Here is a 24567-nt window from a genome sequence, read left to right on the forward strand (position 1 = left end):
AGTACCACTAGTTCTGGTTGCGGTCCACTTGACGCTATAAATGCTTTAAAGCGTTTGATTGACCAATCGAAACAAAGACTTACGAATTGGCCAATCAAAGAATACTTCGAAACGTTTGTAGCGTCAAGTGGATCACAGCCTCTGTCAGTCAATGTTCTAAATATTGCTCATTCCCAATTTCTGCTAGACATCCATGATTTTCAAGGATAGAAAAACCCTGAAAATTACTCGTTTCTCTCAGTTTTTCTCGGTAATAAATACTCCACAATACTACAACTAAAAAAAGCGGTAATAATTGAAAGCATCACTTTATAGAACGATGTCAAGTATTCGCATGACTTTCTAACTGTAATAACTGCGAGAAAATCATTGAGTAGTAAAACAATTTTTATTTACACTATCGCGTAACACAATTCAGTATGGTATGCTAAATTCTTCCTGTACTGCTTGCTCCGTTTCACCTTCCGATGTGAATGGCTCATAGACCTCATTGTCCTTTTCCTTCTCCTCATGGATATCAAATATCGGTATCGGTTTCATCTTCCGTATTGCCCTTTCTATTTTTCGTACCACAGCAACTTCAACTGGAGTGCTTATAAAATTGTCCACTCTGCAGTCTTTAACGCTACCAATTCTTCCGGTTCTACCACATCTTTATAAAACAATTTATTATGTATAATAGTATTAGAGTATATAAATTGTATCAAAAATTCTATATTTTTCGAAAAAGTTATTAAAAAATTTCGGATTTAAGATGTTTGAATACAAATCATATTCGAATATCAATATAAACATTAACAATTTTAAAAAATTATATTTAAAATAACTTTATATTATATAATGTATTTTTCCTAGTAATCTTTTCCATTATCTATATCTCAAAATTCAATTTAATCATGTTGTCAATTAAAGTTGTGCTTTAACGATTCGATTCGATTTAATTTCTATTCTATTTGATTTGAATGAGGTAAAATTGTTAATTTAGTTTTAGTTAAAAACTTTGATCAGTCCCTCTCTAATAAATGTATATTCATCAAATTTGTAAAAGACGAGATATTATTTAAATACAATAGATATTATTTGTATACCTGTGTATATAATCAGCAGTTGCAGTCGGAAATTCGTAGTTCAATATATAGCGTACTGCCACTGTGTCCAAACCCCTGGATCCAGCATTTGTAGTGCACAACACTCGGTATTTACCCGTTTTGAAACTGGCGTATTTGTTTTGTCTATCGTACAACTGCATGTCACCATTCAAGGAAATCGTTTGTATGTTGCATTTGTTTAGGAACATACTGACCCAATTGCAAGTATTGTTAGTGTTATTGAAAATAATTACTTGTTCTTTATTAGCTATTTTTGGTTTGATATATTTCAGGAGTTCAGCTGGTTTGTTACTTGGACCCACCCTTATAAATTTTTGCGGTACGAGAATGTGATGCAATCTGTTCGAAACCACATGTTCCAATGATTCCACCTGTAAAACAGATAAATAACCAATAGTAAATAATCCAATAAGTCAAATAAATAATTCAATCTTAATACCATCTTAATTATGAGAACATTTTAATATTGTCTTACATTAATGATATTCTCTAGAACTTCTGACATTCTCGAAGGCATTGTTGCAGAAACTAATGTGAATTGGGCACTAATAGGAAGATCGGTATTCTCCGGATTTTGCACGAAACCAAGCTAGGAATAATATTACTGTATTAAATGTGTGTTGTATTAGGCGCAAATTTTGTAAATGTTAAAAAAACGTACTGGCACTCTATTCAAGAATACTCGCAGCTTCTCTTCAAATGTCTCATGAAATAAAGCGTCTGCTTCATCCAATACAAGGTGTCTGACCATGTTCAACTTATAAATCTTAGTTGTGGTTAATTTGCTGATGACTCCAAAACTAGCCACAACAATATCAATCTCTTCCACAGATGGATTTAACATTATTTTCTTTGTTTTTCCACCAGTGATGGTTTTCGTACGAATACCAAGATACTGACATATTTTCTTTGCTTCCAGCTGTAAGGAAACAAGTACATTTCATTTAACAGATTTGTAAAAAAAATTAATTTTACATTTTGTGATACAAACCCCTATTTGAAACGCCAATTCTCGAGTAGGTGTCACAATCAATCCTAGTGGAGCGTTGTATCGTGTCCCTGCTACTTGCTTCCATCGTAAAACTTCATCTATCATGGGTAAAAGATAGGTTAATGTCTTTCCACAACCAGTTTCTGCTGCTATCACGGTATTAGCGCCGTTTATTATCTTAGGTATCCCAATTTTCTGTATCTTTAAGGGTTTCGTTATACTGTATCTTTTTAAGATGTCTATTAGTTGTGGATTTAGACCAAAATGTGCAAAAGAACTATGTTCTTCATCCTCTTCGTTTTGTTCATTAAACGATTCACCATATGCCTCTTTCATCACCTAAAAATTTCAAAGTGTGTGTTAAAATCATAAAACGAAAGAGATATAATGGAAACTTAATGAATTATGACGTACATTTGTGAGAGGATATACATAGAAATAATCGCCTTTAGATTTATAATGATCCCATCCTTTGGTAACCAATGGTATCGGTTCATACTTGGAGTACGTCTGTCCTTCATAAAAGTTGAATTCTTTTCGTTTACTGACGATTATCGGCGCCTGTTCTTTTACATCCTTTGATGTCTGAACGGGGTTGACGTTACCTCTCTTTCTGGCACCTTTTCTCTGTGCAAGGTATTTATATACACATATACATGTGCAATGAAATAAACAATAGATAAACAGATGTCATACTTACATAGCATCTTTGCAGCTGCACCAATTGCACGTGTGCGATTCTATGACATAAATTACAAAATTTGGGAAACATTTCTCAACAATAAAATTGTAGTATGTACACAATATCGTCGAAAACACGTGATGTTAGGTTAATGTAGAAAGATTATGACCGGGTCACCGGCGTAGCTGTGATTATTTTTTTTATGAAAAGATGGCGCCACTTAGTCTTTTCGGTCATCGACATCCTTGCAGAAGTTCGCGTCCTTATTAAAATTAAAGTGAAAAAAGTAAGACATTGATAATATAATATTAATTTTATCAGCATAATGTTTCGTAGATATGTGTATATACATTTAGAATTTTAATAATTTTTAAAATTGTAATATTGATGTTACCATCTAAGTTTGATTATCTACAGAGATGATAATTGCACAAAAGAAGTGTACGTAAAGTTTACAGTAATATTTAATGATATTATAGGCTTGTAAATATCTCTCTCCAATCGTGTTTACAAAGTATTTAAATAAAGAATTTAATATTACTTATATTAACAATTTATAGTCGATAACGTCACTGCCCTTCAATTATCGCCGCGCCTTTTTGATACAAATGAAAATTTTTATTTTTCTTTCATTGATTTTGTCCCAGTTTCCGCTATTTATTTATTTTAAACAGAGTTTAATGTATATTTATTCGAATTATTACACTTCAAATGACAATGTATCGTCAAATGTATAGCATTTCGTGTTTGTTTTGTGGTGTTATACCTCCTACTTTTCGAATTATATTTTATCGTAAAAATTTAAAAATTACTGTGTTGCAATTGAATAATTAACTGCTAATAACAATTTACAATTCTCCTATGTATGTACGCTGCGATATTGTTTTATAACGTCAAAACTTATATCATAAATTATTACTAAGCACCAGTTCAGTAGTTTATTTATAAAGGACAGACTAATATTATAGTATTACACACTAAAAAAAAGAAAAAGAAAAGGAAAAAAGAAAGTATTAAGATCAATGTTAAGATCATTTAAAGATAATAACAGCATATGACGATTAAAATCATTTTAAAACCAATGTCTTCTTTACATGCTCAGCGTAGCCGTTGCCATTTATAAACAATAACTACCTGCTTAGCGACCGCGGACGCGCAAAAGAAGAAAAATAAACGCATCTTAATTGTTTACGATAACTTATGATATAAATTTGCAAAATATTTTCAGTTTCAATGTAATAGAATTGTTGTCATAAAACGACTAATTTATTATTTTAATAGAAATATTGTTTTATCTATTAAGTGTTATTGTTTATAATCTTTCATTAAGAAACAAAACTTATACATATTACAATCGAGTAGCAGCATTTTTAGATAGTGTTTTATTAAATTAACATAATTACCCAACATTGAAAATCGACAAATTTAAATCAATTTTGTCTTGTAAATGACATGGATTTGATTCTGCAAGCACTACTTGCTGCATATAGATGTAACAGTGCGCAAGGTCGCTTTAATGTTATTCCGCAAAATTGTTATTCAGAAAACAATTTGCAACATTAATTATTTCGTGTTAGTAACAAATTTATTGGCTTACATTCCAGTAACCAGCCAGCTTGAAAGTCTTATAATTATGTTGATAGGCCAACAAAAATGTTTTTAGATTTGTATCTATAATTACAATTTTAGTTACAACAAAACCGTTCTTTCCGTGTAAAAAAAAAAAAAAAAACAAGATCGAGAGCAATGGTGGAGACTGAAGTGAAATGAAGTTCCGAAACCGCGCAGAATAAGGAAGCTGCGAGAAGGGGGAAAAAATATTAGAAAGAAATAATATTACTTTCGCTCGTGATCCACCCGCGTCCTCCGCGGGGTGAAAGTACCGCGCTCTTTACCGCGGGGGCGAAACCTCGGCTCGACTCTCTCTTCGAAGGGAGCGCGGCATGCGACCGTTTTCTCCGGATCGATGGGCGATTTCGATCGGCCGGCCGCCATCGCGACGCGGCTCAGCCGTTTAATGGTACGACGCTCGGTGTCGCCGCCGCACGCCCGAGCTGTTCGCGTCCGTACGCGAGGGATGTCACTTTCGCGGTGAGGCGCGGCCTCGCTATTTTTTATTTTATTCCGAGTGATTTCGTCCCGCTCGCGGCGAAATTCACGCGCGGACCGGGACCTACGAGAACGGGAGGATGGCGACCGATGAGGTGACCGTGACGCAGGAGGCGCGGGAGGCGCAGGAGGAGGACCTGAGAATCTTTGAGACGCTCTGCATCTCCTCGCCCCGAAAGGTCAATCGATGGCAACGCACCTCACCAACGCTCCTTTTCACCCCGTGACCATCGTCCCGTGGTCACGCTGTACGCGTTATTCGCACAAGCACGCCGTCGCACGCACACGGCACCCGCTGCTGTTCACACGCGCGTGTGCGACAATGTAGCCATTGATTACACGTGGGGAACCACACGCGGGAATAAAATCAATCATTTCTACTGTTGAGAAGAGCGATTACTTAATTTTAATTTGCTTCATTTAAGTAATGGCTACTTTTGCAAAAAAATATATAATTTTAAATAACTTTAAAATATACTCACCAGTCGCTCAAAACACGTAATATTTACTTAAAATTTTGTGTAGATAAAGAAAATATGTACTGTGGATTGCTTGTGAATAAAGTAAATATTACTTATTTCAAATATTAAAATATTTTTAAATATTTTGTAAGTTTACACACATATATTCGCAAATTATGACCGAATTATTCAAATTTATTTAAAACATATTTTCAATTTTAATAATTTAATTTAATATTTTAATTAGGAATATTTATAATAAAAACAAATTTTAATTTATTTATTATTCTAATTTTTTTTAAATATAAAATTTTATAATATATATTCTTTGAAAGGATAAACTCTTTTTTTTAGTGCATAAGTTTTTTTTTTAAATTTGTGATGAGTATATTTTAAGATAATTATGGAGAGAAAGAGAAAATATCTATTATTAAAGATAACTTTTAATTGCTAAAAAGAAAAGGGTAATTTAATTAATTTTTCTTAGCAGTGGAATTGATATTTGTGGAATTGAAACGATCCCGAGGATCTTTGTAATCACGTAAAGCTGCGCCAATAATAAATACGCTCATTATATGTATGTATGTATATACATACATACATATGATGAGCGTAATAGTGCATAATTAAAGTTCAAGCTTTACAACAAGACGTATATATGTGATTAAAGTCATCATCGTGATTGAGATTATACCGCGCGATATCTTCTTTTATGTGTATAATAATTCACGCACATATTCCAATATATATATATCGTATATGTATATATATTATAACAAGTTGCTATCTCTTATTGCAAAATATAGTAGATACGCACAGAATTTCGCGAGTTCGGACGGGGTTTTTGCAGATGAGACATGCTGTATCAATGGCTTATCGTCCCCATGCATCAAAGTTATACATATGTGTACATATACATATGCATTCACATGCTAATCGCACGTGCGGTCACGTGCATACCCGTATCGTCACAAAGCCTCTCATTGTATATACGCCAGTACGCATGTATGTACACACGGTGCGTTTATCGAAAACAGATCGATAGTGCAATATTGATCACTATATGATTGATGATATAATTAGTCGATCAATTCGATTTTAGTTTTCGATCACCAGATTCACGCCAGTCTTTCAAGTAGTTTTGGACAATTTTTGATCTGTTACAAGCTTCATTAAAGTAGGTTGACCAAATTCGGATTAGGCACTAATTTAAATAAAAAATTTGACGAGTTATTAATGAGCGATATTTTACAATTATTCGCTTAAATTACATTCTCTTGTACGCTTCTGTGTTAGTTTTTCTTTACACAATTAAATATTAATTGCATAAAAATGTTCTTAAGTTTTTCAAGACAAGTTTTATTATTATACCTCTTTCTTATTACATCATTAAATTTTTCTTGTATACTTTTTAGAAATTAAATTATCCTTTTAAAATTTTACAAGAGGTATTATGAGCAATATTTTAGTGTAAAAAAAAACAAAGAAAAGAAGTTTTCAAAAACTTATCCGAATTTGTTCATCCTACCGCATAAAAATTAATATTTTATTATTATTTTACTGTTATTCTTATTTTACAAAATTTACTTGTTATAGTAAACAATAATAATCTAATTATTGAATTGCATTTATCTTTTTTATTACTATCTTAAGTTTATCTTATTTAATTGGAATTCTAGGTCATTTATATTAAAGAAACATTTATACAGAGTAGATTTGAAGAGATAGATTTAAGAAATACAAACGCGCGATATCTTGCGACGAAAAGCTCGCTTATCTCGTAGGTTTTTACATGACGTGTCTTTATGCTTGAAAAATACAGGAAATGAAAGTTTTCTGTCGTTCTTAATGCGAAATAAAAATGCAGGATTTAGATTGTACAAATCTGCCAAGTGTGTTTTCTCCTTCCTCTTTTCGCTTTTAGAATCACTTAAATGTTAGAATTACTCAAATGTAGAAACTGCAAAGATTAGTGCAAAGATATTTTGCAAAGGCTCTCACGATAATTGGTGACTACTGATCGTTGAAATTTATCATGTAAATGAAAAATAAAGGAGTGACATCTAATGCTTCTTTCTTTATTCATTTATTTAATGTGTGCGAACTTTTAACGAAACGCGAAATTTCATTCAATTCAATTTATTGCGATTTAATCAAGTCTGATAAACGCGAAGTGCCATCGAAATGACATCAGTCTTTCGTTAGCCTACAGCATGGGACTTGAAATTATTGTAACGGAAATAATTCGTTTTAATTATTACGTTCTTGATATTTCTGATGAGATAGAAAAGATTTCTAATCGAAGGGTGGACCCCTTCGTTCCTCGCTCGAGAATGTACCTGTTCCAAGTATCGCGCCCGGCGTTTAATTAGACAACTGGCGCGTCGAATTGCACGCGGGGATTCTATCACGTTCATCATTATCGGTCCTTTCTGCTCTCCCTTTCGCTTCTCCGCTCGACTCGCGCAAATTGCGAGCGCGCGTATCGACTCGCGCGCGTGAACGGGGGTTGCGTTGCCATAGCGTTGTACGGGAATCGATTTCACCTGTCGCTCTGCTACCTCGACGACGACCGCTCATGCCGTCGCGTGTTTTTCGAAACCGATCTCGAGTTATTGGGCGCCGTTGAAAGAAGGGACTAACTTGTCCTATTCCGCCGCGCGGTTGGAGGGAGACTCACGTATATTTGTAAAACCAAAAGTGCCTTTTCGAAAGAGGTAAAAAAAAGGCGCCAGGTGTATGGTTTTTCTTTAAGGAAAAAAATTACAAATCCAAGATGGTATTTTTGATCAAATTCAACCTCAGTGATATTGTATACGTTTTTATGTAAACGATGAAAGAAGGATACAACATTTTGCATTGGCTACACATTCTTATATTAATGTATTAATATGTTGATCTAATTGCTCGTACGTGTAGATTCTGTCTTACGAGTAACAGTTTCCATATAATAAATCTATGTAGTCTTCTCCTCTTACTGCCTCTCTCAAACATCTGATGCATAGGATATACGTCACAATGTTAAAAAATGTGCAGTTGCATATGAGAAAGACGTGCGTCTGCACTGAAATAATTAAAAAATCCATTAAAATGGTTGTATGATATAATTCAAATTTTTTGCGTAGTGCAATTGTGTGAAATCTAGAGTTTCACGTTTTTCGCAATTTCCTCGTTGTAATCCTATTATTATCCGGGAGATTTTACCTGTTTACGCAACGCGCCGAGTTATTTTCACATTGGATCTTCAGGGAGCTTACTCTCGTAAAAAAAAAAATCTAATGCGAACGAATATCAGCGAAATGTAAAAAAACAAGTAAGCGTAATCACGAGCTACGGATTTACGGTGCAAATTCTGCTTGCGTGTGCACGACGAAGAAGAAAATTCGATATCAACCTTACCATATATATTAACGTATCGTTGCGATTGCAATATCGCGGTGATCGAAGACACGTGTATTGCGGCCAAAAATAGATGCGACTCGACCGCAATTTTCTAAAAATATAATATTGTACTTATATCGTATTTTGACCAATGAAAAATTATTGGATGTAATTCGTAAAAATTAAATTTTGCCACTTTGTTCGCGCATTTGAGTAAAGTATTATCGTTCTTGTTAAATAAATTATACAATATACACTAAGAAAAAAATGTTAATTTGACTAAATTTTTCAACTTGATTAAATTTTTTCAACTCAACTATTTATGTATTTCAGTCAAATATATAAATAGTTAAATTAAAGCTCAAGTATTTTACGTATTTAAGTTAAATGCATAAAATATAATGCAATAAATACTTGAACTAAAAAAATTTAATCAAGTTGAAAAATTTAGTCAAATTAACAACATTTTTTTCTCATTGCAATATTATTTTATTTGACGCATTCTTAAAGTTTGCGATAAGGCCAATTTAAAAATCCCAACATGGATATTTAAACGAGGGGTTTCCGTGGCACGAGGAGCCCATCCCTCTCCCCTGAAGAACGCTCGCTCCTCCTAACATGGACATTTAAATGTGGACATTATGCGGGGCGGACATAAAAAAATATCGCTGGTACGCGCGTACATTTTCACCTCTGAGACTTTCGCTTTTAATGGACAGCAAAGTTGATACGAGACACACGCGGGGTGTCAGATATCAACAACGGGGGAAAGGGACGGGGAAGATATAAATTATTTTCACGGCTTTGTGTTTCTCAACGCGCTCACGTACTTCCATTGCAATTTTATTGCGGTGTATTGCAGTTGTGTGTGCAAAATCACGAGTTCGCGCATTACCAGCGGAAAAACGACGCTGAAGAAAAAAACTCTTGCCTCCTCGGTGGGGCAGAAATTCATAAACTGTTGGTCTTTTTCCTTAGACGAGAGATTTCGTCCGCGTGATTTCGCGCCCGTTTCGATTAATTCGAGATAAATGCTTGCTAACGATAAACAGGTCGCGCCTGTTTCTCGGGTTCTAAGCGAGATATTTATGAGCCACGGAATAATTAGTAGTCAATATAGTTTGGTTAAACCATCATGGAAATTCACGGCATTCCGTAGGACGAGAGAATAAACGCGCGTTGCCTTTTCGAAAAGAAATTTACTTTCGGATCACGAAGAGATAAGGACAACGATCCCATTTACGCATTCTGTCGCGTAATTGAATCGTGAGATAATTGATATGGCATATGTAAGATCACGGATCCTAATTTTAATCTGATTTCCAAGGAAGAGCTGGCGCACTGAATTAAATATCCCTCCTCCCTCTCTTTTCTCTCTTTCTCTTTCTCTCTGAATGTAATAGACGTTTCATCCCCAACCTCCTGGGCGAATGCAACATTGCGAGAGGGATTTTCCCTTCGGCGAACTACATACAAGTATAATATAAGCATCGCTGAAAGCTTTTTTTTAATCAGCGGGCATTCGCCAGAAATAAGGTAGTCAGAAATTTAAAAAAATTAAATAGGAGTACTCTATCCGTTCTACATTTTCATAATGAATATGTATCTTTCATACATCGTATTTCGTATTAGTTCAAAGTAGGCATTCAGATCTGCAATGTAGAATCGACGGCGCGCAGCGTGGTACCATCGAGAAGTATCATTGAATACGGTGACCCGTAAATTCTGGAAGCGTGTTCTATTGTGTTCGGTTCCACGATAACATTCTCGCCTCGGTAGCTGATGTATAATCACGAAGCTAATTGTTCCTGACATACACATTTTAATGCACAGTACAATGCATTAAAAAAAGAAGTGTTTCATTTTAAGATATTAAGTTTTTCTCTCCGTTTTTTAATATTAAAAAATGTTTTTATTTTAAAATTGTGTTGCTAAATAGTGTTGGAATTTTTTAAACTAAGCATTAAATATTCTTATGTATTTAAAATAGAGATAGATATAAAGATAGATAGAGAGAGAGAGAGAGAGAGAGAGAGAGAGAGAGAGAGAGAATTTAACTTTGTTTTAATATTAAGTAATATTAAGTTTTAATATTTTGAAATTAAATATTTCTTTTTTAGAAGTACAACAGCTGTTCATCACTTTTTTATTCAGCGTAGTTTGCCGTAATAAAAAAATATACAAAGAAAGTAATTTTACTATAGTACCTAAAAATTTTCTAGATACATATTAGAAAATTGTTTTACGTTGAGAGGTCCATCAAAATAATTAAGAAAACGTATTTAAAATATTAAAATGTTTTTGTCTTTATTTTTTAAATACTTAAAAATTGTGTTTAGATTTAAAAAGCGTTCAAAGCTATTAAAAATTAGTTTTAATGATATTAAAATGCGAAAATAGGAAAAAACATTTAAAAATTAAGCACTTTTTTGCAATTTTATTTTACGCTACAAATAAAAAAAATTTTTTTAATGGAAGTGCACCGGCAAAGGCTTTCATTTCCACACAATCGAGTTTTCCCCCCAAAATTATATTTGAAATCCATAGCATAAAATAAACTGCTGATATTCCGTATTCGAACAATCAATTTTGTTACTATAGTTTTCATGATCTCATATATATATATATATATATATATATATATATATATATATATATTCTCGCGTGCGAATCTTACAGATATAGCTAGACGAAGTCGCGAGGTCGGTCGTTCCCGGGACGACGGCGGCCGCGGCGTCGACACGAATTCGGGTCACGTAATCCGCTGCCATAGGCAGACGATGGTAACTTTGCCACCGTAACTATGTCCGCGCCGCGCGCATCCGATTGCTTTGAAAATTGGCGACGGTGGCAGCTATCTTCGAACGTGCGCCTCCGTTCTCTTTCCTCTCTTCGCGCAGCCGAAAACGCCGCGGATTCGACAGCTATCGCTGTCGGACCTCGGAGTCGTGAACTCCATTGAGTACCATCTTGACCAGGAGCACGGGGCGCTTCGGGGAATACGAAGCGTTCACGAGTGCAATCGTGTTGCGGAAATTCCTGTGGGAACCCTGCAATATGGATCCGAGTAAGACGAGGTAGAGTTGATCATGTTTTCGAGCAAGCTTTGTTACATCGAGCAGGTCTGCGACATTGATTTCGAGGACGAGAATAATCGGCGAAGCTGCGCCTACGTAGAAATATTATATTTTTAATTTGCTGAATTTAATTTATTCTTCAAAAATTTCGAAAATATTGGGCCACTAATGTGCTTACAACAGCTATAATATTATAATATAGATTATCTATTTAATAATATAATATTTCATTTAATAATAATATTATTATTAAAAATAAGATACATAGAATTAGACATATTATAAACCATGTAGATATGGTCACTCGTAATATCTTTGTTATTAAATAAGAAATTCTGATTACTTATGAAATCATTTATTTAATAGCCAATAGACATGCAGTGATATATCTATTTTGTAGTGGAAGGCCACATTACCATTCTATTTCTCTTTCAATTTATTATCGTCATTTTTATAAATAATATTCTAAGTAGTAGATATTTTATAATTTTGAATCTAAAATTGATTGGACAAAATATTAATAAATGGAAATGTTAAATTTTTAATTGAAAATTGATTATTAATAAAGTTATTGTACAAAATGTAAATAAAAAGGGCCATAGTACCACTTTTTCTATATATATATATTAAATAAAAATTTAATAGTATGTAATATTATTTGATTAATTCACTTTCTAATTTAATCATTTAATTAATACACATTTAAAAAAAAAAGTAAAATTTGGATTATCGTAAGCTGTGCTTTCACATGCAATTTAATCAGCTTTCAGTATTAAATCTACCGGTAATAGAGTGCGTAATCAGTCAATTCCGTATGCATGAAGATGCTTTCACTTATAAAACTTCGTGCCGTGTTTATTCCCTGATGATTCTTCTTTGGCTTTCGTTTACGCTCGGACGAGATGAAATAGTTATCACAAAGTTATATTACGCGCTCTTATTCGCAGACTTACAGATAAGATCTGGAAAGGCAGGTGGAAATGGAAGGAGGTTAAAAAGACCTTTTTATACGTTAAGTCTTAAAGCTGCTTATGATTGTAATTAACGAAACGAATTCTCGTTTGGGCACTTACCCAAATTTAATCTCACATTTCGCGGGAGTAAATCAACGTCATTTAATTCCGCGCGGATCCCACAACAAAAATCAAATTTGTTGAAAGAGTAATTAAACGCGTCAAATGTAAATCAGCATGAAAACGAGATGAAAGCAAACGACTCCGCGTTAAGTTATCGTCAATATTCCCGTTTACAAATTTTGTCGGATTAATCTAATATCAGGATACCGCGTTAGGTCCTTCTTACATTATCTCAATATTTCAAGGTACAATTTCAAGGTACTAATTTAATAGCTTTATTATTTTCTAAATCACACAATTGGTACCTAGTAAGATTAAGTCTTATCGCCTATCTAATACTAATTCAGTACGTTAGGAGATTACTAGAAGTTTGATTAAAGCATAACTTTTTAAAAGATGATATATAGATGATAAAAAACGATTTTTATAAAGGTCAGTTATATCGATCGATCAATGATATCAATGACGTCAATCGAGGAATTTATTCTGAGAATATCATACATGCATCTCGAAGTACGGAAGTTTTCCAATTCGCATGCGTTTTAAAACAGACAATTCGAAGTACCGTTCTAAAAATAGCAAGCCAACTTATCCGCGTTGTGGCCGACTTTCTGTACGATCCGGCAATTCTCCAGGTAGGTAGACGTACGTAATGGCCGAGGGGAAGAACATAATCGAGTCGTCTTGTAAAGTTTCCGTCGCGTACACGCGTGGAAGCTCAAATGGCCGCCGCTAGGAGCAGCCGGCGGTGACGTCGGTACCTGCGGTACTCGCGGCGAGTATCCTGTGCGTTTTGCGAGAGAGAAAGGTCAGAACTTCAGAAGCCGCGCGGGAAGATCGCCGCTAATCTATTCCAGGCTTAAACGGGCGCGCTCCGGCATTAAAGCCATCCCGCCTTTGCGTACATAGGAAGCTACGGGAAATAAAATGGCCTTCTTTACGAGAGGATCCGCTCGCCTACGGTGAAGCTCAACATGAGTGCCGTATACGTCGCGCGGCATGCGATGAATCCGTTAATTTATAACAATTGTCACTCTAATTTATATAAGTTGCAACTATATCGGGGGATTCATAAAATCATTATAAAAAAATAAAATAAATAAATAACTTGAATGATTCAACAAAGTTATAGCTTCTATAGCGTGCATGTTCAATATCTATAACTAAGGAGATTTGATAGTTCAACAAAGAAATAATGTATGAAAGCAATGAATTGTTAGAGCGACTAATTCTTAACAACCATAACAAAAATTGCTCATATAACAAGTTTTATTGTAGCAGCAAAAGATGCGTCATCTTGATCGGTATATTTAAAAGTTTTAACTTATATATTTGTGATTGATTTTTGCAGAAAGTTGTCTTGCAAATTTACTGTGTTATTAGAACAAATATATAATTAGTAATAATTGTTAATTTTATTCGGCTGTAAATTTTTGCTACTTTAACCCAGAAAACTGGGATTTATAGATTATAGATTTGCTGAATTAGTGAGATTTATAGTTGTTTTAATAATTTTTTTTCTCTTCCGTGAAATAAATTATGCCAACATCGCTAACAAATTCGCATTTTTGCGAAATTATTTAATCATTCAATGTAGATTTAGATGTAAAAATTAAGATGATTTTTTCAATCTTTGACTAATAAAACTACATTTGATTTCTTTTCACAAAAGTCGTCCACACGTTATATTTATTGATGAGTGGATACGACAAAATATAAAAACTGAAATGTATGTAAAATATACATTTTATTTTATTGATACACCTTTGAACAACATCGAATACCTTCGTGATTTCAGGTGGATCCAGACGACGCTATGACTCATGATCTAACGACCACTTTGAGGAGCGAGTTGGCGGCCCTCGAGTACAAGCGGGACAGGCTTATGTCTGAGGTAAAACGATTATCGTTTCGCCGCTTCGATAATCGGCCGCCGTTAGCAATCAATTCGGTCTATCTCTCTCTTTCTTTAGCTTCAGGAAATGAAAAGCGCCGTGAGATCGCGGGACCAGAGGGTCGTGGAGCTACAGGTTGAGGCGGATCAGCTTCGCGAGCAAGCTGCCAGGCAGAATGCCGTCATCTCCAGTCTCAAGAAGCGCATTCAGGTTAATTTGCTGCCTTAACAAGCGGACGATTAAAGGGCCTCTCCGTTAATGAGCGACGGGATAATTCCTCCGTTCCTTCTGCCTCGTTCCGTCTTTCGTTCGGAACGATCGGCGAGAGAAACTCGCGGAATCTAATAGTCCCGACGGACGGCAGACAATTGTACATCTTGTAGAATTCAATAACGATTTCAGGAGCTGGAGGAGAGGGAGCGAAATCTGTATGCGTCCCAGGGCAGGAATGAGATCACGCTACAGGGTTTGCAGCGTGACGTAAAGTACCACGAGGAAAAGGTCAGGGAGTACGACAAGAAAATTCGACAACTGGAGCACAATATATCCGAGGAGATTCAACTGAAGGAACGGGCACGTTTGAATCTGCAGGTGCCGTATATTTCGGAGCGCCACGTGCGCTCGATCATGCCTCTCGACACGCTGTCCCTCATTCGTTCCTCGAGCACAGAAAAATCGTATCAATTCTATCTTTCTATTTCCTTTCCCCCCCCCTCCCTCTGTATTCAGGTCACATTTTCGATATCTTATATCGGTTTTTGACAGGATTTCGTACGAAGGTTGGCACACGCGTTGAATGCCGAGTACTGCGAGACGGCGCATCACAGCCCGGAGATGGTGATTCACAAGGCCGAAGAGCTCGTGCAAGAGGTGAACCGTTTGCGGACGAAGAGCACAAACGTCGAGACCCAGCTGACGGGCGTCGAGGTGGATTTCAGAACCTGCAGGGACGCTCTCGATCGCGCGACCACGGAAAAGGAGCAGTTACAGAGACAAATATCCGTCCAGTTAGTCGATATAGATCGCTTGCGTCAGGTACGAGGATTTCATGGTTTTGTTTACGATTGAATCCGAATAAATAAATCTTATTCGTAACTTTAATGCATAAACGTTACTAAAATTTTTTATTTTTATAGTCGGGTAACATAGACTTCGAAGTAACTTATTATATATTTTATAGTACAATTTAATAAAATTTCGATAAAACTTAATAAAACTGTTCTATGATAAAAACAATATAAAATAGCTCGGTTAAATTTTAATAAAATTTTACCTACCTCCCTTCGTTCTCTAAATGGCAATCAGTGTAGTCTTCACTGATTTGCTATATTTGTAACTGTGATAATCAATGCAAAATATCCTTTTTTTTTTTAGTAATTTCGAATTAACGTATTATCACTGAAAGATCAGTGTATCTTTACTGATTGTAATTTAGAAATTACCGTATTATTGTATTATCCTAGGAGAAAGAATGCCTAGAAATGCAATATAGGGTTGCCGAGAAGGACATGAACGATCTGAGAGATAAGCTTGTCAACGCGAACAGGAGCTTAACAAGCGCGACGGGGAATATATCCAATCAAGAGGCGCTGATCTGCCAATTGCGAGGTAAATCACACAGTTGGATCGATCCGACCTCGTGCCATTTTGTAACCCGCGTTGCTCCGCTTGCAGAGGATCTGAAGGCCCGCGAGGAGAAGACGCAACGTGTACAAAATGAATTACATCATCTCCTGGAGTCGATCGCAATCCTCGTCAGTACGCCAACCCGATTTGTCGAGTCCCATGAGAACGCGATCAAGGATCGCATTCGGGAAATTCTGGCTGACAATAAGGATCAGTCGCTGGTAGCTATTGAAAATCGCAATTCTTTTGTGCTTTCGCTTGCGAAAAATCTTTCATAAATAACTCCCTTTAATCTAATATTATTAAATCCATATATCGAGAATTTTGTCGAAGTTCCGTGAAACATTGCGTGGAAACTTTCGACTTTAACGTCCCTTAATCTACGCGAAATTGATAAACGCCACGAACGCCTTCTTTTCCCGCAGAAAATACAAAGTCTCCGAGAAAAGGTGAGCACGGCGACAGAGTCGACGAATCGGCAGAGCGATTTGGTCGAATCCACGATGATGAAGGTACGCAGTTTAGAGGAGGAGCGCGCCGCCCTGGAAGCTAAAATACACAAACTTGAATCTGAACTCACGAGCAGCGATCTCTCCAGAGAGTCTTTACGCAGAGACAAGCAGACGGTAATTTCAAACGCTTCTATCTTTGGGAAATGTTAAAGCAATCTTGACACACGTAGCATAAAGGACAGGAAGCTAAGGATATTATTCAATTGACTATCCTGCAGCACTTCAAATTAAATAAAATATTAAATCTTAATTTAATATAATATAAATATGTATATATGTATATAGAAATAATCTAAAAAGATTTAAACAATATTTTAGAAATGTCTTATTTAAATGTCTAGTGTTATAATTTTCTGATTTTTATTAAAAGATATTTATTTCAGATTCTGATCTTTACTAACAATGTTTATCATTTATCTCTCATAAAGAATCTGGTTTCAAAGTAGATTTTATCGTAAACTCTTTTACAGTTTGTAACCTTCCTGGATCGACTGGGCAAGGCGATGCAAATGGACGAGATTTCTCAAGAGATCGGGCTGGATCTTCAAACCGAGTCGCTGTTGGTGCGAGCCGAGCAGCTGGCCAGGTTGGAGACCGACAAGCTGGTCGACAAGGTGAGGGATACGATTGATATTTACATATTTTCGATATTTCGCCGCTCTCACGTTGCTAATTTCTTCTCCTTTGTTCTGTGTTTCTTTGTATCGCGCAAATCGTGTGTGCTTACCGCACGTCGCAGTATTTGTGCTGCAGCTACACGACCCTACCGAGGATTCGCGAGCGATCGTTCCACGAGCTTCCCTGCCTCAAAGAAGTAAGACCCCGGTGCGAGTAAAGCGCCTTAGAGAGAAACTTCGCAGAATTCTCAGACATCCTCTTCGTAGACATTCATTTCATTGTACCCGTTCGCGGAGAGTATTCTTGACGTAGAAAGAGGCGCTTTTCATTCCTCTCGTCCCACCCTCTTACCCCCCCCCCCCCTCCTTTCCCAGATAGATTTTGATAGCCGAGTAGGACGTTGGACGAGCTTTGCTTGCGGCGTAATTGTTGCTTCAAATTGACAGTTTATCGGAAATGCCGCGTAATAAAGTTCCATTTAGTATAGCATCAACAATGCTGTTCATGGAGCGTCGATATTGCGGTCACTATTTCAAACGTAAAACTGGTACGCGGTAAATAAACTTTTAATTAAATAATCTCCGATAACATGTCAGCAAAAACGAAACTTTTCCTTTGACAGGACGTTCCTCTCATTTCGTGAAAAATAATTTCATTCTCCATGTATTGCATATTTAATGATATGTAGATAAGAGAGAATAATGAATGCGGTTCATTAAATTGTATCTCATTTATATTTTATACTTTTACTTAATATAGGCAATATTTAGCAAAATAAAACTATAAAATAAATAAGACATATAGATAAAAATTTAACAGATTACATATCATATATTAAAGACATTTTGAAAAATTAGATACAGAACTGATGTTAAGTTTTATCATCAGTTTATATAATTGATAATAATGTAATGATATAATTTTATATATATGTATATAAAATTGTATTATTGTATATGACTGGTTATACCTAAATCGTACCTTTTACAATATATATTGCAAAAAATTTATAATAAATTAATTTGCTATCGTTAAAAGGTTAGTCTGTATTTTACGTGTACGTTGTACAATAATAAATATATAAAATATTAAGCTAATTTATTTTTAACATTTATTTTTGTACAAATTAGTATCAAACGGAAAGTATAACAAAAAATTGTTTACTCAAGTAGTACGCATTCGACAACTCTCCTACAATAGAAATATCGTCGCATGAAAAAATCACCTTAGTTCTCGTTATGCTTCAAAACTCATGAGCTGTCGTTCAAACCCAAATTAATAATTGCACGAGGAGTTAGTTGAACGTTTGCTTTAATGCTGGAAAACAACATTTTGCTGGAAGGGAAAACTCGACAAATGTGGTTCTTTTTTCGTCTTACAGACTTCCGTGGTTTATCAGTTGCAACGTCGCGTCCGAACTCTGCGGGAGCAATTGCAGCGCAGGGACCTGCATTTAGATCTTCTACGTAGAAAGCTGTCTCTACAGGAGGATAGTGTGAGGATGAAGTCGCTATTGCAGAGCGAGCGCGACGAGGCGAATATACGGTTGGTTTTGAAATACTATGCAGTCGATTGCAACGAAACTTTAAACAAACTTTGAGCCTACTCTTTACAAACGTATAATTTGTAAAACCTATTATTTACTCGGAATGTTTAAATTTAGCATAAATAATATTTCCGAAAGTTATCTATCCATTCTGAATAATAATTTAGAAGCCATTACAGAAAGTGTTGTAATAATTAATTTGTGTTTCCAATCGTTATCGTTTATTGATTACGTTACCGAGAAAACAATATCTCTCGACTAGTTGCTCGATGAGAGATATGTAGAGTCGCGGTTTATTGGAAAATTTAACCAGCTGACAATAGTGCAGCTTTATGCATCCGAGATGCGGTATGAATTTTTCTATGCCGTGATTGTTTACAGTTACCTATAATTTTTGGTTAGCAATTTATTCCAAATGCGTTGAATATGCATCTCTCTATATTTGTCGCCGCATACGAGGTAGCTATTAAGCATTTAATGTCCAGCAGGACTTCTAATTGAAAAAAAAGGTAAAAATATGAGCGGTTTTCTTTCCATTTTGTTTCAGCGCAAAAAAGCTGGCGAAACAAATCGAGCGACTTCAGGTTCAATTGTCGGACGAAAAGTCGCGGAATCGGGAATTGAGTGCACAATTGACGGAAGCCGCGGATTACAAGGCATGTAATTTCAAGAACGTCGTACTTTCTCACAATTAGATAAACCCGAATGCTTCGAAAAATACACGTAGAACGTAGTGCGTGCAATGATTTCATAGTTATACACAGTTATAAGACTATTTGTCCCGGCACAGAAGATTGATGAGTTTATTTTATGCTACAAATTCATCAAATATTACAATTATTTAGAGAAAACTGGATTTAGAATAAAAATTTGCTATTGATACGTTCCCGTCAAAAGCAAACCTGTGTTTTAAACTAAAAGGATTCATTGGCTCGTTGTTCATCAACAAAATCAGATTGAAAGATGTTTTTAAATTAAAATTGCAACAAAACATTACTTTTACATTATTTTCATTTTTTATATGTTTTTACTTAAGTCTGAAAATGTGTGTAAAGATGATAAAATTATAGCATGAAATAATATTAAATGAGTAAAATAATATTATATTAGTTACGCAATTAACTTGTTTAAGATTATTTTATGCTGCAAATTAAAAGTACGCTTTTGACGGAAATGCATCACTGGCAAGCGTTTTCAGTTTTAATCTAGTTTTCCGTAAAATATTATAATTTATTTGGTGCATAAAAATGATAAGCTTGTAGCATAAAATAAACTTTTATATCCTGTACAATTAGTTGGTCTGAATAATTAGTTTTGTGACTGTACAATTAATAACAATTATGTCGGCTACATTTCGTAAACTTTATTACATATTTCCGTAAGATTTTATTCTCCTTTAGTAAAGAAGAGCATTTTATTTTTTAAATAATTTAATCCCGGAGTTTTATAGGAAGCCTCGTTAAATTAATTTTACACTTGCGAACGTTGTTCGCAAAGTGGGAAAACAAAATTCCGGAACAAATTCCCTTCGTAAATCGCGCGAGGAAAACCCTTCATAATCTGCAAACTATATCGATCACAGACGTTATGACACTTTACATTTCCCGCGAGTAGATAGCCGCGCTGGAACGCAGCCGGAAGATAGAGGAGCTTCAGAAGCGTCTCGTCGAGAGTGAGATGTTAAGGACGCGTTACAACAGAAAGTTGACGATGGCGAAGGAGCAGATGAGGACCGCCACGGAGACAGCCGATCAGGAGAGATCGATAAACGACCATTCCCTGCAGCTTCTCCGCGACGAGATGGCTCAGGTCAAGCAAAATCTCTCCGAGGTCACGAGAAGGGAATCCCAGGTGAGTTGCATTATTACTTTCGTATGGTGTTCAGATATCGCGCGCGCCATATTCCCATCTCGCACGTTTACGTCGGTCCATTATGCGTTGATGTTTCATCGCGATACGCGTCATTAATTGTAAGGATAGAAAATATAAAATGGATATACAGATAAATACGTAAAGTAAAATGGATCCGTTCGAACGAACGTGGAATAAATGAGTTGTATCATTAATATCAAGGAGTTCGCGTTTGCGACGCCGACGTTTTCCTTTATTCGCCGAAAAAGCGCGCGGGGCGAAATCCGCGTTTCTCGATGCCGGATTGTATATTCGGCGCGCGCATTGGTACTCACGTAATTCTGATTTACGATCCGTCGTGTGCACGAATGGGGATTTGCGAGCGATTAAATTACGCAAAAGAAGTCGCTGTCGAAACGACCACGGGGCTCCGTTACGCAGACAAACTGCCTCGGTGCATTACATATGCACTTCTCGAGTCCCCATTTTTTTTTAAAGCCTACGTAAGTCTCCTTCGAGCGACACGTGTTTTCTCTCGAGCGAGAAGGGAACGCACGGAATTGTTTCTTCAATAACAAAAAAGAAAGGATAACTAATTACGATAAATTCACCGGAAGTTTGATTCTTGCAACGAAACTTTTTTTAAATTCTTCACGGGGGTAGAAGCCGAAGGACTCGCGTTAATTTGGCTCTCAATGATTCGCGACAACGACCACTCGTGTATAATTGTGCGCTCAATCTCTCTCTCTCTCTCTCTCTTTCATCGCTTGTTTAGAACGATTTCGAGTCGACTGTATATCATAATAATTCGAGACACGTACGCGCGCGTCGCCGGGCTGTAAAGCGAATAGCTCCTTCGACTTAAACCTGAGCCGCGGTATACTCCGTGAAAGGACTGTAAATCTCGCATGCGATTTCGTGAGGCTTTATCCCGCCGTCGCGCTGGCGCAACTTCGCTTTCCGAAGCGTCGCGGAACTTTGATTTAGTTCGAACAAGCGAGCATTAATTATAATAAATTATACATGAGGCACTTGAGTCTCAATATCCCCGCTGCATCTGTCGCGTACGCTATAAATAGCATTTAAAAGTACAGAAAATATAAATATTAATAGAGAAAATATAATAGAGAAACGAAATAAAAGAAGAAAGATCATTATTTGGAAAGAGTGAACAACAGTATAAAATTGAAACTTTAAAAGAGGATGATAAACTTAGACAAGGCTTTAGTTTTGCGAATTTTTTGTGGAAAAACAAAAAAAAGTGATAAATAAGTTGTGTTTATTTCATCGTAGAAGTCATATTTTTCCATTATATTTTACATTTAAATTTTATTAAAAAATAATATAGAATGTCGTCGCTATTCAAATTATATTTTTCAAAAACGTGTGACCATTAATTCTTGAAAACGTTGTTTTTTATAAAATAATATAATTTAGAAAAACTTGATTTAAGCTTTAACTCTAGGTGCATATGTGTAGTGTAACAAATGTTAAAATTATTAAATCTACAGAAATAATTCAAGTTTGTATATAACATAAAAAAAATATATATCCTAGATATTTTTATACAATAAAAAGTATTTATAAGAAATATTCTATAAAATTAAAGTTCTTATATTTTGCCACACATTTGCCAACTATTATTTGAATGCAAAATTTGTGTGACAGAAAAGTTAATGCTCGAGCAAGTCACGCAAATGTCAAACATAATTCAATTCTTAAATTGCTCATTTCCTATTTTAGCTTCAGAGCTTCCGCGTCTCTGTGGCAAAGCTATTGTCAGAGCCAATCTGCACGCCCGATTACGAGATCATTTCGCGGCTGCAGAAAATGGTCGCGGCTCATCGAGACTTTACGATGCTCTCTCGCCGATACGACGAGCCTTTGGAAACGAGTCCCTCGAGATGCACCAGGTAACAGTCAGATAGAAGCAAATGCCATTGCATTAAACTTTTTCTAAAATCCGTGCCAGTATAATTAAATGTTGTAATTTTTTTATCCGATACTCTTTTTTTAATTTTTTTGAAAACTATTAATTAATAAGAATATATATTTCTTGATAGAATTATATTACAGAATTTTTTTAAAACAAATGTCAACAAATTATGTCTATTTAATGTTACATGCTTTCATTTCAAAAATAAAGATATTCTTAAAACAAAATATTTTTTTCTGTGTAATGTTATCTTTTTTAAAGATAAAGATAAACTTGACAAAACTTGCGCTTATACAAATTATATATTACGTAACTTTGTGTTCTTTTATATTTTGGATTCAACTATATTTTTATTCTTGTTATCTACTCTTCTCGTTACAGTATTCATCCAGTTCATCCGAGATCGCCCGGTTCACGCTGCACCCGTTACGAGGACAGCGGTTTCGCGGATCCGCCCGATCTCCATGACATCGACGACGAATACAACAAGAGGCCAGTGAGGAGCAGCCTTCTTCCGTGACATCGGCCAAAGTTCAAGTTTTAAGCGTTCCCGGGGATCGTTATACGGTCTTTGTGTTTTGTGCAAACCACCTGACTAAAATGAGGATTTCGAGTTTCCGATCTCACGTAGCTGAATAATGTCACGCGTGAGAAAATAGTCTCTCTCTCTCTTACACACACACACACTGTCGTAAAGCGTTACGTTTATTTCACATAAACGAGCGACTTCTACGAGATCAAGAGGAGCTGCTTATCGGCCATTGTTGCTTTACGAATTAGACACGCCATGAGATCGCTCGCACGTTAATCGAGCCTTCTCAATGGCTCGCCCCGGCGCTGATTTGGAAATAGGCATCAAGAAATATCGATCCATCGATATGGGGAGGGGGGAATAAAAGAGGGAATGAAAAAGGAAATCGATCCGACGCGTTCGCATGAAATCGCAACTTCGCGCTGATTAACCGGCGGGCGTGAGAAATTCCTAACGTGTGGAAGTGCGAACGCGTAGACTATTGGCTGCCATGGAAATCGTCGAAAGTGTTCAGTAAAAATCACGTGTTCGCGTAGTTCTAACTTAAGATAATTTCTATCGGAAATATTTATTCCGAATTTACTTCGATTTCTATATACGAAAATACTACGCAAATATTTCGGTTGCATTGCGCAGACTTTGATTTATATACGCAAATAAAATAATTATTACAAGTATGCATGTATGTGTGTATGTATGTCTCTCTCGAAAAAGTTGCCTAGATGTGCCACTTGAGCAAGCAAGAGAATCATTAATATATATCAAGAATAGAATCGGATAGTGTGAGACTAGTCAAGCGTGTGAACCGAGTGCAAACGACGTGAAATATGCGACAAAATGAAGATTTTCAGTTTGTGTAAAGAAGCCAGTTTGCAGAGAAATTGTGGAAGTAATATTTGAAATATGAATCAAAGACTGACTAATAGTATCTTTTTTGTAAAAAAAAAATGTAATGTCTGGTTTTTTCTTTATTTTTATCCCGTGCAATAGAATAGAACGCGTCTTAAATAATCTTACATTATTATGTAATTATATAAAAAATGTGTGTCTATTTTAATAAAGATACACATACAAGTGTTCATAAAAATTTTTATGAAAGTTAAGAAATCGAGTAATTTTTAATTATATTACTTATAACGGTATTTTCAATCTTTCCAACAGGTAC

The 24567-nt window shown here is 35.6% G+C and overlaps 2 protein-coding genes across 4 annotated transcripts; one reads left to right on the forward strand and one right to left on the reverse strand.

The window, feature by feature from the left end:
- Positions 1-369: 369 nt before the first annotated feature.
- Positions 370-3026, reverse strand: LOC105839603 (probable ATP-dependent RNA helicase DDX28). The gene is made up of 7 exons (XM_012686033.3): positions 2801-3026; positions 2515-2727; positions 2101-2439; positions 1771-2028; positions 1585-1698; positions 1089-1480; positions 370-652 (listed from the first exon to the last, which is right to left on the reverse strand). The coding sequence occupies exons 1-7, from the start codon at positions 2870-2872 to the stop codon at positions 415-417; spliced, it is 1626 nt and encodes a 541-aa protein (XP_012541487.1). The 5' UTR covers positions 2873-3026; the 3' UTR covers positions 370-414.
- Positions 3027-3783: 757 nt separating this feature from the next.
- Positions 3784-24505, forward strand: LOC105839601 (coiled-coil domain-containing protein 170). 3 transcript variants are annotated; one of them, XM_012686031.3, is made up of 15 exons: positions 3784-5070; positions 14685-14780; positions 14860-14991; positions 15184-15372; positions 15547-15816; positions 16245-16389; positions 16456-16628; positions 16833-17033; positions 17390-17533; positions 17659-17733; positions 18919-19082; positions 19631-19739; positions 20698-20934; positions 22678-22847; positions 23252-24505. In XM_012686031.3, the coding sequence occupies exons 1-15, from the start codon at positions 4972-4974 to the stop codon at positions 23388-23390; spliced, it is 2343 nt and encodes a 780-aa protein (XP_012541485.1). In that variant the 5' UTR covers positions 3784-4971; the 3' UTR covers positions 23391-24505. The 3 variants fall into 3 exon arrangements, with proteins under 3 accessions (XP_012541485.1, XP_012541486.1, XP_036147444.1); XM_036291551.1 differs by lacking the exon at positions 3784-5070 and adding an exon at positions 11568-11810; XM_012686032.3 differs by lacking the exon at positions 17659-17733.
- Positions 24506-24567: the final 62 nt, after the last annotated feature.

This window comes from Monomorium pharaonis, chromosome 8 (assembly GCF_013373865.1).
Source record: "Monomorium pharaonis isolate MP-MQ-018 chromosome 8, ASM1337386v2, whole genome shotgun sequence".
NCBI classification, from domain to species: Eukaryota; Metazoa; Arthropoda; class Insecta; order Hymenoptera; family Formicidae; genus Monomorium; species Monomorium pharaonis.

Coding starts and splice junctions, on each gene's coding strand:
- LOC105839603 (XM_012686033.3), bottom strand. CDS start 2,872: ATGTTTCCCAAATTTTGTAATTTATGTCATAGAATCGCACACGTGCAA. Junction 2,029..2,100: donor AATTGGCGTTTCAAATAGGG/GTTTGTATCACA, acceptor GTTTCCTTACAG/CTGGAAGCAAAGAAAATATG. Junction 1,699..1,770: donor TATTCTTGAATAGAGTGCCA/GTACGTTTTTTT, acceptor TATTATTCCTAG/CTTGGTTTCGTGCAAAATCC.
- LOC105839601 (XM_012686031.3), top strand. CDS start 4,972: ATGGCGACCGATGAGGTGACCGTGACGCAGGAGGCGCGGGAGGCGCAG. Junction 14,781..14,859: donor GGGACAGGCTTATGTCTGAG/GTAAAACGATTA, acceptor CTCTTTCTTTAG/CTTCAGGAAATGAAAAGCGC. Junction 20,935..22,677: donor TCACGAGAAGGGAATCCCAG/GTGAGTTGCATT, acceptor TTCCTATTTTAG/CTTCAGAGCTTCCGCGTCTC.